The sequence below is a fragment of the Polyodon spathula genome, chromosome 20, assembly GCF_017654505.1.
Source record: "Polyodon spathula isolate WHYD16114869_AA chromosome 20, ASM1765450v1, whole genome shotgun sequence".
Taxonomy (NCBI): Eukaryota; Metazoa; Chordata; class Actinopteri; order Acipenseriformes; family Polyodontidae; genus Polyodon; species Polyodon spathula.
This window is the reverse complement of record NC_054553.1, coordinates 2,307,008-2,320,229: the sequence shown is the minus strand read 5'-3', so window position 1 is coordinate 2,320,229 and position 13,222 is coordinate 2,307,008. Positions and strand designations below refer to the sequence as shown.

At 37.2% G+C, this 13,222-nt stretch overlaps 1 protein-coding gene across 1 annotated transcript; it reads right to left on the bottom strand.

Annotated features, from left to right (window-relative positions):
* Positions 1 to 1,450: 1,450 nt before the first annotated feature.
* LOC121295853 (myotubularin-related protein 8-like) lies at positions 1,451 to 11,038 on the bottom strand. Its single transcript, XM_041220951.1, has 14 exons — positions 10,883 to 11,038; positions 9,325 to 9,444; positions 8,560 to 8,722; positions 7,835 to 7,992; positions 7,190 to 7,318; positions 6,654 to 6,788; positions 6,339 to 6,471; positions 6,148 to 6,257; positions 5,466 to 5,591; positions 5,076 to 5,125; positions 4,264 to 4,464; positions 3,672 to 3,800; positions 3,369 to 3,495; positions 1,451 to 3,028 (listed from the first exon to the last, which is right to left on the bottom strand). Exons 1-14 carry the CDS (start codon positions 10,904 to 10,906, stop codon positions 2,726 to 2,728), a joined length of 1,908 nt encoding a protein of 635 aa, XP_041076885.1. The 5' UTR covers positions 10,907 to 11,038; the 3' UTR covers positions 1,451 to 2,725.
* Positions 11,039 to 13,222: the final 2,184 nt, after the last annotated feature.

Here is a 13,222-nt window from a genome sequence, read left to right as displayed (position 1 = left end):
ATGCAGGAAATGTGTTCTTAAAATAACAAGAACAATGTAAAGAATGATATTAATAAAATGTTAATGTTTTCCCTTTCGTTTTTCACATGGAGCAGTGGATTCGGCACGTGTAAAAATGTCCCTATCATGCGAGGTTGACATCACAGAGCAGTTAAAACTCTGTTATACAAAGAGCACACTACTGATCCCTCCCCTTCCAGCACTGTGCTCTTGTACTGCACCAACCGTATCTAAATACATGGGTACAGTAGTTTAACTGAAGACAATACAAACTGCTGCAGTGCAAATACAGTTTTGAAAATGTACACAGATTTTTTTTATTGAACAACATTCACATAGGAATTCATTTTTGGTTTCCTGCTGTCATTCTGCAGAAAGCTGCAGTGTCCCTTTTCACTCTCATTTAACCACGATTGGAACGATCAGCTGTGTTTTACACCCTTTAGCATATGTTTGCTTTTACAGGTGTTCAGAATAGTCTAGTCAATTAGTTTCACCAAGATTAGTTCATTCTAGTACTAAAAATGTAAAAGATTTACAGTAAATGATTTCCCCTCCCTTGAGCCTATAATGCTAAGCCATAAGCCTTCAGTAAATCTCATCACTGGTTAGACTCAAATCTATTTGGATAACCTTTTAGGACAGAAAAGTCTGCAGTTACTCTTTCCTTTCAAGTAGTAACAAATATAGTAAACTAAACACACAGCGAGAAAGAACTTAAACAATCACTCTGCCCTGCCCTTATCATACTATAGCTTGTATTTAACAGGCACTGCTTTACAAGTGGAAGACAGCAAAGTGCACAAATTCATTCATGATAAAACTTGATTTTTTAAAATCTTACTTATATCTCTTCTTGGCACAATCACATAAAACACAGATGTGCATGTACTAATTTAACACTGGTTCAGGAAATGTAAAAGGAGTTCTTTGCTCTTCTGTTTTGCTTCTCGGGATATATATAACGTCATCCACACATCATATATTATTAATAGCGTACAGGAATAAAAAAAGAGCGCTCCAATTCAAGATATAATAAAAAATAGAAGACTTTTTTTTTCTGTGATACACACAGAAGTATATACTAGTTAACACTGTATATGTGCAATTCCCTTTATCAATCCAATTCTGAAACAAAACAATGGGGCATTACCATTTTACTTTAAAAACTTGGCATACGATTTTAGAAGCTTGTTTAAATGTCTTGAATTATATACATATATATACGAAGTAGCTTATACATAAGAAAGATTTTTTTTTTTTCCCAGAAAGAATAGACACGTAAAAATTAAGAAATTGTGTTAATTATACTCTTTAACAAACATCCTTTGTGCAATGCAAATTTCTTTGCTAAATAATACTTAAAAAAAAACCTTTTAAAAAGAATAAACAATTATAATATATATTTTTTATTATTATTTTCTTTTTTTTGTTTTTAACAATACCAGAACAGAAAAACTATTTTATATAATTTTTTTCCCTTTTTACAGTGTATCTCAGAACAGAAACTTCAAAACTATATCCAAAAATCTACGATGCCACGTTAAAACTAATTTTGGCAGCACAAGATTTCCTATTGCAATAAACCAGCAGCGCGTGAGCATCGAGCTACTGGAGACAGCATAACCAGCAGCTTAGAAATTCAATTTCTCTGTTTGTGGACTACATGGACCTCACATTAAAGCAGCAATACCCAAGGCCGAATGCTTCAGTTTCTGAAGGCGTTAATGTTGTTTATCTATTGTATTTTTTTTTCAACTGAAATGGAGCAAAAATGGCTAACCATAGAGAGACACAAACTTAAGTCAGGAAGTCTGGATACAAAGATGGTAGAGGTATACGTCATATCTCCCCTTGTAAAGTTTGTGATGACGCTTGCTTTCTTTACAAGCATGTGAGCTATATAATAGAAAATAAAAAAGAATCACATTAATAAGAAAGCATTAAAATTACACTTTGGCATTACCCATAGGATACAGGCATCTAAACGAGATTCAGTCTTCAAAACGAAAATGCGGCATTGCATAGAACAGCAGATAGACTATCCTAATTATCTCCACATCAGTTAAATACTGTTACTACACAGTAAGCTAGTTAGTCACTGAAACATTTTGATTAAACTTTTTGGCTACACTGTAACAGCAATGCTAATTTGGCAGTTCCAAAATATAACACAATTTGTTATATGAAAAAAATAATAAGAATTGGTCCCTCGCTATATCTGGAATGTATTCCCTTTAGTAATATTAAACATATTTTGTGCTACCGGAAAATGTTTTCTTGCAAGTGTTTTTTTCACTAGTCGTTTACACTACTATAAGAAGCTGGAAATAGCTGAAGCTTTGTGGATTTCTCTGGTATTCAATCATTACATTTTTTTTTAAATGGAAGCAGACCAGCTTTAACACCGTCATACCGTATTTGAACCACCTTTGTATTTGTAGCACCTTTACATCGCGACTCTTAGACCACTGCATATGAATGTAGTGTTTCATGTTTTCTGAACGTTGCTAAGGTCAATTCTAACCTCTAAATTTGGATGTTCACCCAAGCAAGTCATTAAGGAGTAGTTCACAACGGCACTGTACTTTTGTTAAGACAGTAAAATGCAACAGATAATTAATACTGGATGAAAATCTCCACGTGTAAATAGCTACTGGGTTCCCACCTGCTCTTTGTATCTGCTGACAAAGGAAACCCCCAGTGTTAGGTAAGGCTGCCAGGGTTACCCATCAGCAGCAGTACTGGAAACCACAGAGATTCCCTCTGCTTGTGCGATGGACTTGGCAACGATGGGAACTGGAGTCTCGCCATTGCTGAATGAAATATGAGCTTCTATTTTTGACTGTTCTCTGGACCTAACAGAAGAAAGTTCCTCTTTCATTCCTGCTGCGCCATTGGTTAGAGAAACTTCCGTCTCCCCTGCACAGTCCTGAGGGATATTGGGAGTGGAGAGGGAAAGGGAGTTCTGGGCATCCGAGAGATTGTTGGCTTCCTTTTTCAGGGCTCCACAACCACCTCCTATCTTCTGCAAAAACAAAAACGCAAAAAATACATTTAATGGCACCCTTTAATACAACAGACAAACAGAATTGCAAAATATACTGCTTTATCATTTACATAATCCCTTTGTAAACAAAAATACACAAAATAGAAAAAAAAACTACCAAAACAATGTTGGCATCAGCCAATTCAATTACAGTTCAATACAATTCAGTCTACTGAAGAGTGCCCCATTCCACTTTCAAAACTGTATTATGTCCTAAACGGTAAATGATCAAAGTACACTGTCACGCTGTCAATGTCCATGTAAGACCTTTGTGGTCAGCTGCCAATCTCCTGAACTGTTGTTCTTTCCTTTTACTTACATTCTGAAGTTCAATGACTTTCCCTTCCCCGTCGGATTTTTGACTGATCAAGGCAAGCGTGTGATCCAGAATCGACTGCTTTGGATGCATCCCTTTGTCAAAACGGTTATACATTGCACACCAGAACCTGAAGAGAAAAAAACACCACCACAAACAGTCACATTATCAATAGCGTCTTTTCTGAAAGACAATACAAATGTCATACATCTGAGAATTTCTGATTCTCTACAGCCAGCGTTGGCAAAAGCATTCCCATATGTACTGAAGTAATAAAAACACACTTTTTTTAAATTTGAAACCTACTTGAAGTTGAAAGGCAGCGTGTTGGGCTGCAGCACGCCGAATGCAGACCAGCCTCTGTACACTGGGTTCAGGTATTGCATCTTCTTCTCCAGGAGAAAGGGCCACACTGAATAGGTTCTTTCATAGAGTCTGTGAGAAGCATTAGAAACAGTTACAGTTCACTTCAAAACACATGAAGGTCATGCCTCAAAGCTAACTTTAACTGTAGTGTTGTGGTTAGTTACTTATAAATAATTGGCTAGAGACTACAAATGCCGTTCCATCATCTCAAAACAGGATAACATTTCTATAATAATACATTTTAATAATATTTTTTTTTTTATATAGCGCCTTTCATAGTGGACCACCATCATAAAGAGCTTTACAAGACAGGAGACTAGGGTGTGTGAACTATGCATCAGCTGCAGCCACTTACAACAACGTCTCACCCGAAAGACGGGTGCATCAGATGGAATGACATTCAGTGATACAGTCTAGTTATGTACTACTGTAGGTTTATTTCAGTGCTGCCTTCTCCCCCTCTCTCTATATTTTGTATATACCACACCTTCATTACTAGTCTTCTGAAAACAGTTGAAAGAGATTTGCTCACTTTAAATCCTCCCTTTCTTTCTGGCAGTTCCCAATAAAGTTCCCAAACTGGCAAGAGTATACATGATCGTGGACTTCCAGCAGGAATCTGTCATTAAACTGGAACGCACATGGGAACTGCTCCATCAGCTGCCAAAGGCACTCAACGAACTGGGTGAACACAGGAGACACCTCTTTGGGGTCCCCTTCTAACTGCCCACACCTGGAAAACACAAGGGAACATGTTGCTGCCATACACATCATGTTTGGAGACAGAGGAGTTTGTAAATGTCCATCATTCTGTGCAGCCAATGAAATCACAACTGTTTTGGTCATTGTATTATACATAATTAGTCCTGCCTAGAAACAGCCAATTACTTGATCAGTGTCTATTACAAAAAATAAAATACACAAAATAGAACGTGTTGAAGTTACAAGCGACAGCATTTTTACAGATATCCAAAACTATACTGGTAACAGTTTCCCATTTAATACCCTGACTTAAGGCCAAATTCTCTAAGCTATTTACTCTAAATTGTCACAAAAAGATTTTGGAAGGAAGAGCTATCTTATAAATCGTAATATCATAGAATGATAAATGATGATTAATGATGCGGTCTGGAAATAAGCAAAAAATTCAGGTCCTGATTCCAAAAAGCAATAGCACCTAAGCTGATCAAAAAGATATCATACTCTTTCCTGAAAGATACATGAACTTGTTTTATAAATCAAATTTTCAAATAGATCGTGGGACCTGATTTGTGACCATATGATGGAGGATGCTGTACAAAAGGAACAACAGTTATTAGTAACAGAAAGATTAAATGTTAATACCTTTGTGTAAATTTATGACCCATAGATATCCATTCTTTTTCTATTAAAACCTTGGTGAAAAAAAGAAGGAAATTAGTATTATTAAAAGGTCAAACATTCATTCAAGCACATACTTTTTACAGAACCATTTTTTGGCTTCAGGCATCAAAACCCTGCACTGCAACACCAAAATATCTTTACAAAGCATGTCAGTCCTAATTCTGTAAAGCATGGCCTGCATCACCCCTAATATGTTGAGCAATTAATTTCGGTGATGTTACATTAAAAACAAAAACCGCTTTCTTTTGCTATCCCAAAACAGTGTGAAAGTGTTAAGCACTGAGACTTTTTAAATTGCAAGTGATCGCTCTCATAAAGCATACTTATGGTGCGCCAAACCCCAGTTCCTACCATGAAGCCTTTGATTGTCCTGTAGTATGGATCCAGGAGGAGACTGGCCAGGGAGCAGACTTGGGCAGTGCGATCCCAGCCGTCAGAACAGTGCACCAAAACACTGGCTTTTTCTTCCGCAACTGCCTGACATGGACAAGAAAATCAAAACTGGACAAAAGAATAAAACAAATCTACTGTGTACAGCAGACTGGACTCATTTACCCAACTGCTGTTTAAATGTTCATTAGAACCTAACAAAGTATTTGCAGCATTTTAATGGGTTTTCAATCTGGGGCTGCATGCCACCCAGTTGCAATATGTTTTGTTTTTATAATAATATTTTTATATAGTGCCTTTCATAGTGGATCACCATCACAAAGCGCTTTAGAGGTAGGTTGTAAATTGTGCATTATATGCCACCGACTGACTCACTGCGTGGCCCTGAGCAATTCACCTAACCTCTTTGTGCTCCATTCTGCGGATGAGATGTTAAATCAATGTCCTTTTGTAAGTAAATCTGCATATAATGCAGTTCACAGCCTACCTCTGTAAAGCACTTTGAGATGTTGGTCCACTGAAGAAAACAACTAATATCATATCTGTTACAATCTTTTGGCACAGTAGTTATAGATTTTGAATATATACCAATATGCTATTCTTTACAAACATTTACCATTAACCCTTTCACACTGGTGAATACCTTTGCTAGGAAAACGCCAGCGTCCATCACAGCTTTAATATGACGCAGCCAGCCAGAATTCTCCAGGCCTGTCAAGAAGTCGCTCATTGAGGGAGATTTCATTTCACACACTGTTAAGAAAGAACATACTGTGTTTAGATGTACAATGAAAGAAGAAAAGCAAGTGCAAGGACAAAAAGCCTTGTCATTACCTTCCATCAGCTTTTGAAGGCTGTTCCTCATCACATGTATATTTTCAATACCGACGAACTGGAAATGAATGTTGGAGTAATTGTCTTCATTCTCGTATCCCTTTCCAGCAGCTCTGTTGGCCATTGCGTTTAACTGTTAAGGATCAAAATTGTGCCGTGTCACGCACCCGATAACCACTCAATGCATTCACAATCAATTAATAATGCAAAATTAAAACGAGACCACGCCTGCCAACATTTAGCACAAAACTAAGCACATGGAAGGTGTAAAATATTTGTTGTCACATTAAGTCTTCTTGTCCTGATAATCAGTACCTTTGGCCTTGTGTCTACCACATACATGAAGGGACTCCCTGGGTTTGCATTGCTGATAGCCTGCAGCATCTGCTCATCCTCCACACAGCGAGCAGTGAAACCAGACAGCGGCTGACTACAGCGACAGATTGCAGCCTAGAGGACAAAACATAAGGTATGCACATACTTATCTAGCATCTATTGTTTTGGATTTTTTCCTACCACTTTCTTTTTGTAATTACAGTAAACTTTCACATCCACACCCAAATGGTTAACCATGGAATCGTAATAAAAGGAATGTCGACAGCAGCTGTTGAAGACAAAGTTCAATTTTATAATTCTAGTGTGTAAAACATTTACAGCTGTCTCTGCTTTTCATTCAACGGGTGAGTTCTGCCAGGGACAATTAGGTCCTTACATCCATCAACAACAAAAAACATGCAAAGAAAAATGTTCGTTCCGTTTACCCGGCAGCACACTGAACTAAAGAATTTAAACACTGCTTCAAATGCATTTCTAAAACAAAAGACTTTAAACCAAAGAAATCACAAAATTACATTATTCTCCTTGTAAAAGTAGGACAGCACAGGAAACCGCCCTCTGCTCCTAAACTTTGAACTCCCCACTATTGTAGTCTGGCTTGCGTTTTTGGGAACTGCGAGCTCAGAAGGATAGGTACTGCAAATCTGAAAGAGAGAAAGAACACACCTGTTTAACACACACTTCAAACCCCAGTTTCCATTGAAATAGGGTTAGACTGTTATTCCATCCAGCAACTCCCTAAACCTTCACCTTGTGGTCATGAGAAGACAGACCAAGAGAGATATTGTTTCCATGAGCAAAACCTACAAGATGGTTAAAATTTTACACTATCAAAATACACTGACCTTGTTTGTTATGGATCGATACATTTAGGACTGGTGCAAAAATTGTGTATCTATGTCCTACTAGGAATGCCAGTAACTGAAAAACCCCAAAGGAGGGGCACAGCGCTGACATTCCTGTGCTCTTGTACCCAACATGCTTCAGAAATAGGGGATTAAAGACAGGCACAAACACAGTCAGAACACCCCCTCTTCTTTACATAAAAACAATAAATACATAAATAAAAAAAACTAAAAAAGAAGATTAATAATAACACTAAATATTCCAGAAAATAAGTTGATGTTATAAAAACTAATATACGGTCTTGCTCTGCTCACCTCATAGTTTTTGTTTAGGTCAGTTATCTGCCAGTAGTCATTGGGTAACCCCATTCTCTGGTAGTCTGCTTTTAAATCAATGGTACTCCAGCTAATTCCTCTGTCTGCTTCATTCTGCTTAGGGTTGTACAGAAAAGCATAGAGCTCTTCGGGTTTTGCTGCAGGGGAAAAATAAAAACAAATCAAAAGGTGACTATTTTAAATGTCATTCTAATAGAAAAAACGAGTAACTCAATTTGTTCTGTTCAGTTCATATGTTCTGTTTTGTTCCCATTATTAAGCTTCACAAGCTTCCCTTGAAGCAAACACCAAACAAAAAAACACAAGCAATGTAATTCTTACCACTTACTGTCAAGTGCTAGCAAAAAAACTAAACAAGAAAACCTTACACGTCACAGAGAGTTTATGAAATATTTTACTTCAAATACAGAACTATAAAAAATCATGTTCCTCCCTATAGGACAGCGTTAACTTCTAAAAAAATATATTGTACCTCTATTTGGTATTACTTTCAAAATAAAATATCACTTTAATATTTCTTACATTCAGTTTATACCAAGTAAGAATAATACAAATGATTACAAAATCTGAGAATGAGGCAACATCAAGATGAAAAGTGAATTTCTCACACAAGAGCCATCACTGAAATAATGAATAAGTGTATGACTACTACAGTGGTCTGGAGGCAGTGAATGTCATCACAGGTCATGTTTGTGATACAGTACCTGGCTGGGACAGTTTGAGCAGAGACACATACACATCCTGGCAGTCTCGTTCCCGGGGAATAATAAAATGTACGACCCGGAAGTTCTTACAGTGAATCAACAGAGGGCAGCCAGTGGTGGTTAGAGGAAGCTTCTCAACAGTGGCAATGTGGTGGTGCAGAATCTGTTGTAGAAAAACAGCATGAGTTGTGCAATAAAGATAGGAGGAGTCACAGGTCTTCCTTCCCGTTGATTTGTGTTTGTGACCTCAAACTTAAACTTATGCTAAACTATTCTATATGCCAGTACATTCTGATGAGAGATTTTGTTTTGTAAGTGGATGGTTTTTTTTTTTTTTTTTAATAGATTTAGTATATATAATAAAAAACACAACACAAAACTATGCTTTAGCAAAATACAAGCAAGGCCATAAACAATACAAAGGGGTGGTATTTAAAAAAGGACATACCGTAAAATGCAATAAGAATTTATTCAAAACTCTAGTGTTGGAGTTCCCTACGCACCAACACAATGCACATGTATCCAGCCCCTTCAGAAAAACATGCACTGAATGTCATTAAAGAAATAACACACATCATAAAGCAGCAACGTGTTTGTGGATTGGTCTCCAGCCCCATGAATTTTCCAAATACTGTGCAGCAATGAGATTCCACATTACTGTTCTTGTTTCAGGATGTAAGCATGACTCGTTCCCAATGGTATTTCAGCCACACTATTTCGCTATCAAGTCAATACCTTAGTAAGAAAGTCAATACTGCCACCTACCCAGGTTTCTTTACGGATGTCTGCCAAAGTCTCTACATAGATCAGATGGGTTGCAGTCAAGTACAGAGTTCCAGCTGCAGGCTTCTTAGTATACCTGTCAAGTAACTTTACTTGCTCTACCTGGAATATTAAACCAAACACATTCTTAACACAATTTATGAGGGTGGAGGGCTACTAAAAAGGAGTAACCCTACATCACCTAAATGGTTTACAACATATAAAACGCAATATGCTATTTCCGTGTTCATAATAACCAGAGACCTTAATTAAACCCTCTGAAATACAAACATACAACAGTGTTATATTAACACGGCAATTCTCTGGTCAAAGCCAAAGCATTTCTACACACTAATCACTTTGCCTGAATTTACAATAATCAAATGCCAAGTGATCAAGGGGCTCTGTTCGTGGCTGGGGCAGAAGTGGGGAGTGCAAAGGATTAAGTTTTACCTCAATTTATAAATGCGTATTTGAAGTGTTGCATCTGTTTGACTAGTCTGTTTTCTAAAGAAAGCTTGATAGGCAGTAGTAAAACACATACAGCTGTTTTCAGGCACTACGCTGGTGGTTAAAATACTTGTGCAATCTGTAGAAATGGAGACGCATCCTGAACACGTTTGCAGGACGAGCGCCACAGAGAGAGAGCTCTAAGCCTCCTGTTCTCTCTCCGGTATCATTTTGGTATCCGTGTGAGCGCAGACCACTTAAAACCACAAAGAACTGGAGGTGTCGTTTTTGTGATGCATATACTGTACTGTGTAAATGGGGATGAAACAATTTAGCTTCCCTATTGTAATTATTTTTTGTATTAAGTTTTAAACATTAACTCCAATTTATTTATTGACTGATTTTAATCGGATTGATTAGAACCAGTAGACAATCTACCGACAGCAGTCTTTTGGGGTTTCTTATTACTAGGACAAAATCTATCTACTAACTATTGCCAGTAGTTTAACATAAGGGCTGATGAAAGTAATACTTCTGTTTTACTGATTTCAGTTTAGAGAAAGTGAGACAGGTGGTTATCTTAAGAATGAGTTTTGTACTGGCAGCAGGGAATCAGCTGCCTTAGTGCCTGAAACTTCCTACTGGAAGTAACAGAACATCTTTCTGTGGATCCAATTGCTCCCCTACGTACTATGTAATTACAAAGACATTAATCCAATACTGTAATAATAACACTGAAGCTTATATTATTTTGCTAAAAGGACATAACACCTTGATTACTTAGTTACTGGAAATTTCATCACAACTGAAAGATTACCGGTAAATGTAATTAACACCTAACTGTCGGAACATTAACCCATCTCGACCAAGATGCTCAGTCGTTAATCCCAGTTCATCTTTTTTTCTTTTTTTTTTTTTTTTTTTTTTTGTTGCTATATACTACGAACGTTAAGTATGCAATTTCATAGGCTGTAGTGGCAGACACAGACAGTACACCACTTATGGGATAATCAAACGAAAACAAGCAGGACCTGCAACATGTACCGGTAACTCGTAATTATTATACTGTTTGTAAAAAAATCTAACGGTACACCCTGCTAAAAATTCTCACCTTTGGTGTGTTAATGTGATCCATTTCGGTGTAAAGTTATTTTCCCTGGTGCCTGATCCAGAGTGCCTCCAGTGTGTAATTCTTTATTCTGTTTAAAATGTAGGCTCACTCAAAATTTCCTCAGGAAATCAGTCTTGGCCACACCGCCATATTGACTGTGCAGATTTGTCTCGCGTGAGTTTGGTTATCAGGCACCCACATAATGCTCCCCCGTGTATCTGACTATGTGCCAATGTACCTAAGTATTTCGCGACGTTTAGGCATTTTTGCTTTTGAAAATATAATCTTCTGCCCACGTTATTTGAAACGTCTTTACAGTTGTAAATCTGATTAAACACCCTTTAACTTCACACTGGGTTAATTGTATGTTAGATACTTGAAAGTAAAACATATATATATATATATATATATATATATATATATATATATATATATATATATATATATATATATATATATATATTATTTGTATAATCACATCACTACTGTGTAACAGGCATGATGAGATGCAATACGTGCATGGGACATGCAAGGCATACACCACAATAGGCCGGCCATGGAAGAGAGTTGGTATGGTAACAGTGCAGTGCCACTGCAATAAGAGTTATTATAAACACACATATCTTATTCATAGGGTGATGTAACATCAGTGTTTTTTGCAAAGTGGGCAACTAATTCTAAAATCGCTTTGCATTTATATTCTGTGATGTAGAACAGCACCTGGTTGTAACAGAAAAGTGTTTTTACAGAACAGAGCAGATTCCCTCTGGACTTGGTCTTGCAGTTTGCATATTGATCTAGGTAATTTATACAGCAAAGGGACGGAATAAATCTACAGAGAAATTCAAACTTTAAAATAACACAATAAACCATGTGGGCTGAAATCCTGGATCATATCAGAGCATTCTACTAGAGAATCCCAGAGGACTGCATCAACCACCTATTATCAGGAATCAGGGACACCCTTGTCCTGTATAACTCTCAAAAGAAAAAGAAAAAAAGTCGAATAGATAAACGTTTCATCTAGTGTCTCAATTACTGTACACTTTGCTTTAACTTTTGTGCTTGCTGGATTATACAGTTATTCAGCAGGACCACTCTGCATCCCTTTTACTTTTTTTTTTAGATCAAATTTTTATTTGAAAACAAGAAATACCACATAACAGAAAATCACTTCCATGTTCCCCTTATGCTCCCCATCTTTTACTTTACTTTTTAAAGATTTTAAGAACTGGATCAATAGAAAACCAGGCTTGAGAAGGCAGATAGCAGAGTCTTGACAATCCCTGCTAGTTATCATGTTTTCTCTGATGGAAGAGAGTATTATTATTCTCTGCCTAGATACAGAAAGAGTAGAAGTGCAGCTAATGTTAACAATATTGGGATCTAACAATCCCAGGTTGTGCTAAAGCTGCAACAAACTAATCTAAAACAGCACGCTTTTAATATGCACATTCACTGTCTAAAGCTCAGGTCTGTCACACAGTTTATTTAACAGACTACAATCTAAGACTGAAATCTTCGGTTGAATTTTAAGAGATGTTGTGGTTGTAATTGTTAGAGCACCCTCTATTTACAAGAACAACTACTGTACTCAGGAGAATGCTGTTTTAAGAACAGCGTTAACGGCTAACACTGTGTGCACGGGGTTTAGCCAGGTGAAGATTGGGAAGCAGGGATATGACCTCAGCTACAGGTGGCTATTGTCACCGACTCCTGGCCAATTGTGAAGACAAAAGGCAGATTCAAGAAGATTAAAATAAACTGCATGCAGATTAAGATAAATGCAAATTTTCGAGGGGGAGGGGGGATGTATTTTGAAAAGAGCTGATGAAGTAAATAACATGTCATTTAAATCAGGAAGGTGCCACATTAGTATACTGGATCTAGCTACAACACAAAGGGTTTTAAGCAACAAACGTACATGTTTATTTTTATTAGTGTCTGATGCAACCCCATATATATATATATATATATATATATATATATATATATATATATATATATATATATATATATATATATATATATATATATATACACACACACACACACTTCCCTAAGCAGTATAAAGCAATACCCCTTAATGAACCAGAATTAAGGCCCCATATTGCCCCCATATTAATTATCTGTTTTAGCATCCCAGCCCCCAGTCCACTGGGCCCATCTGAAGTTCTTTGTGTGCCAGTCCTTCACACCTCACCAAAGACACTTCTCACAGATTAATACAATCTTCTTCACCTGGGCTCACTCCAGGTGTAAATAGATCACACTTTTCTCCTCCCCAGTTACCCCCCTGCTGTCAGCCTCCCCCCCCTAGACTGCCCTAGAGACAAGAAG

Coding starts and splice junctions, on each gene's coding strand:
- LOC121295853 (XM_041220951.1), bottom strand. CDS start 10,906: ATGGATCACATTAACACACCAAAG. Junction 7,993..8,559: donor GCTCAAACTGTCCCAGCCAG/GTACTGTATCAC, acceptor TTTCCCCTGCAG/CAAAACCCGAAGAGCTCTAT. Junction 3,029..3,368: donor AAGTCATTGAACTTCAGAAT/GTAAGTAAAAGG, acceptor TTGTTTTTGCAG/AAGATAGGAGGTGGTTGTGG.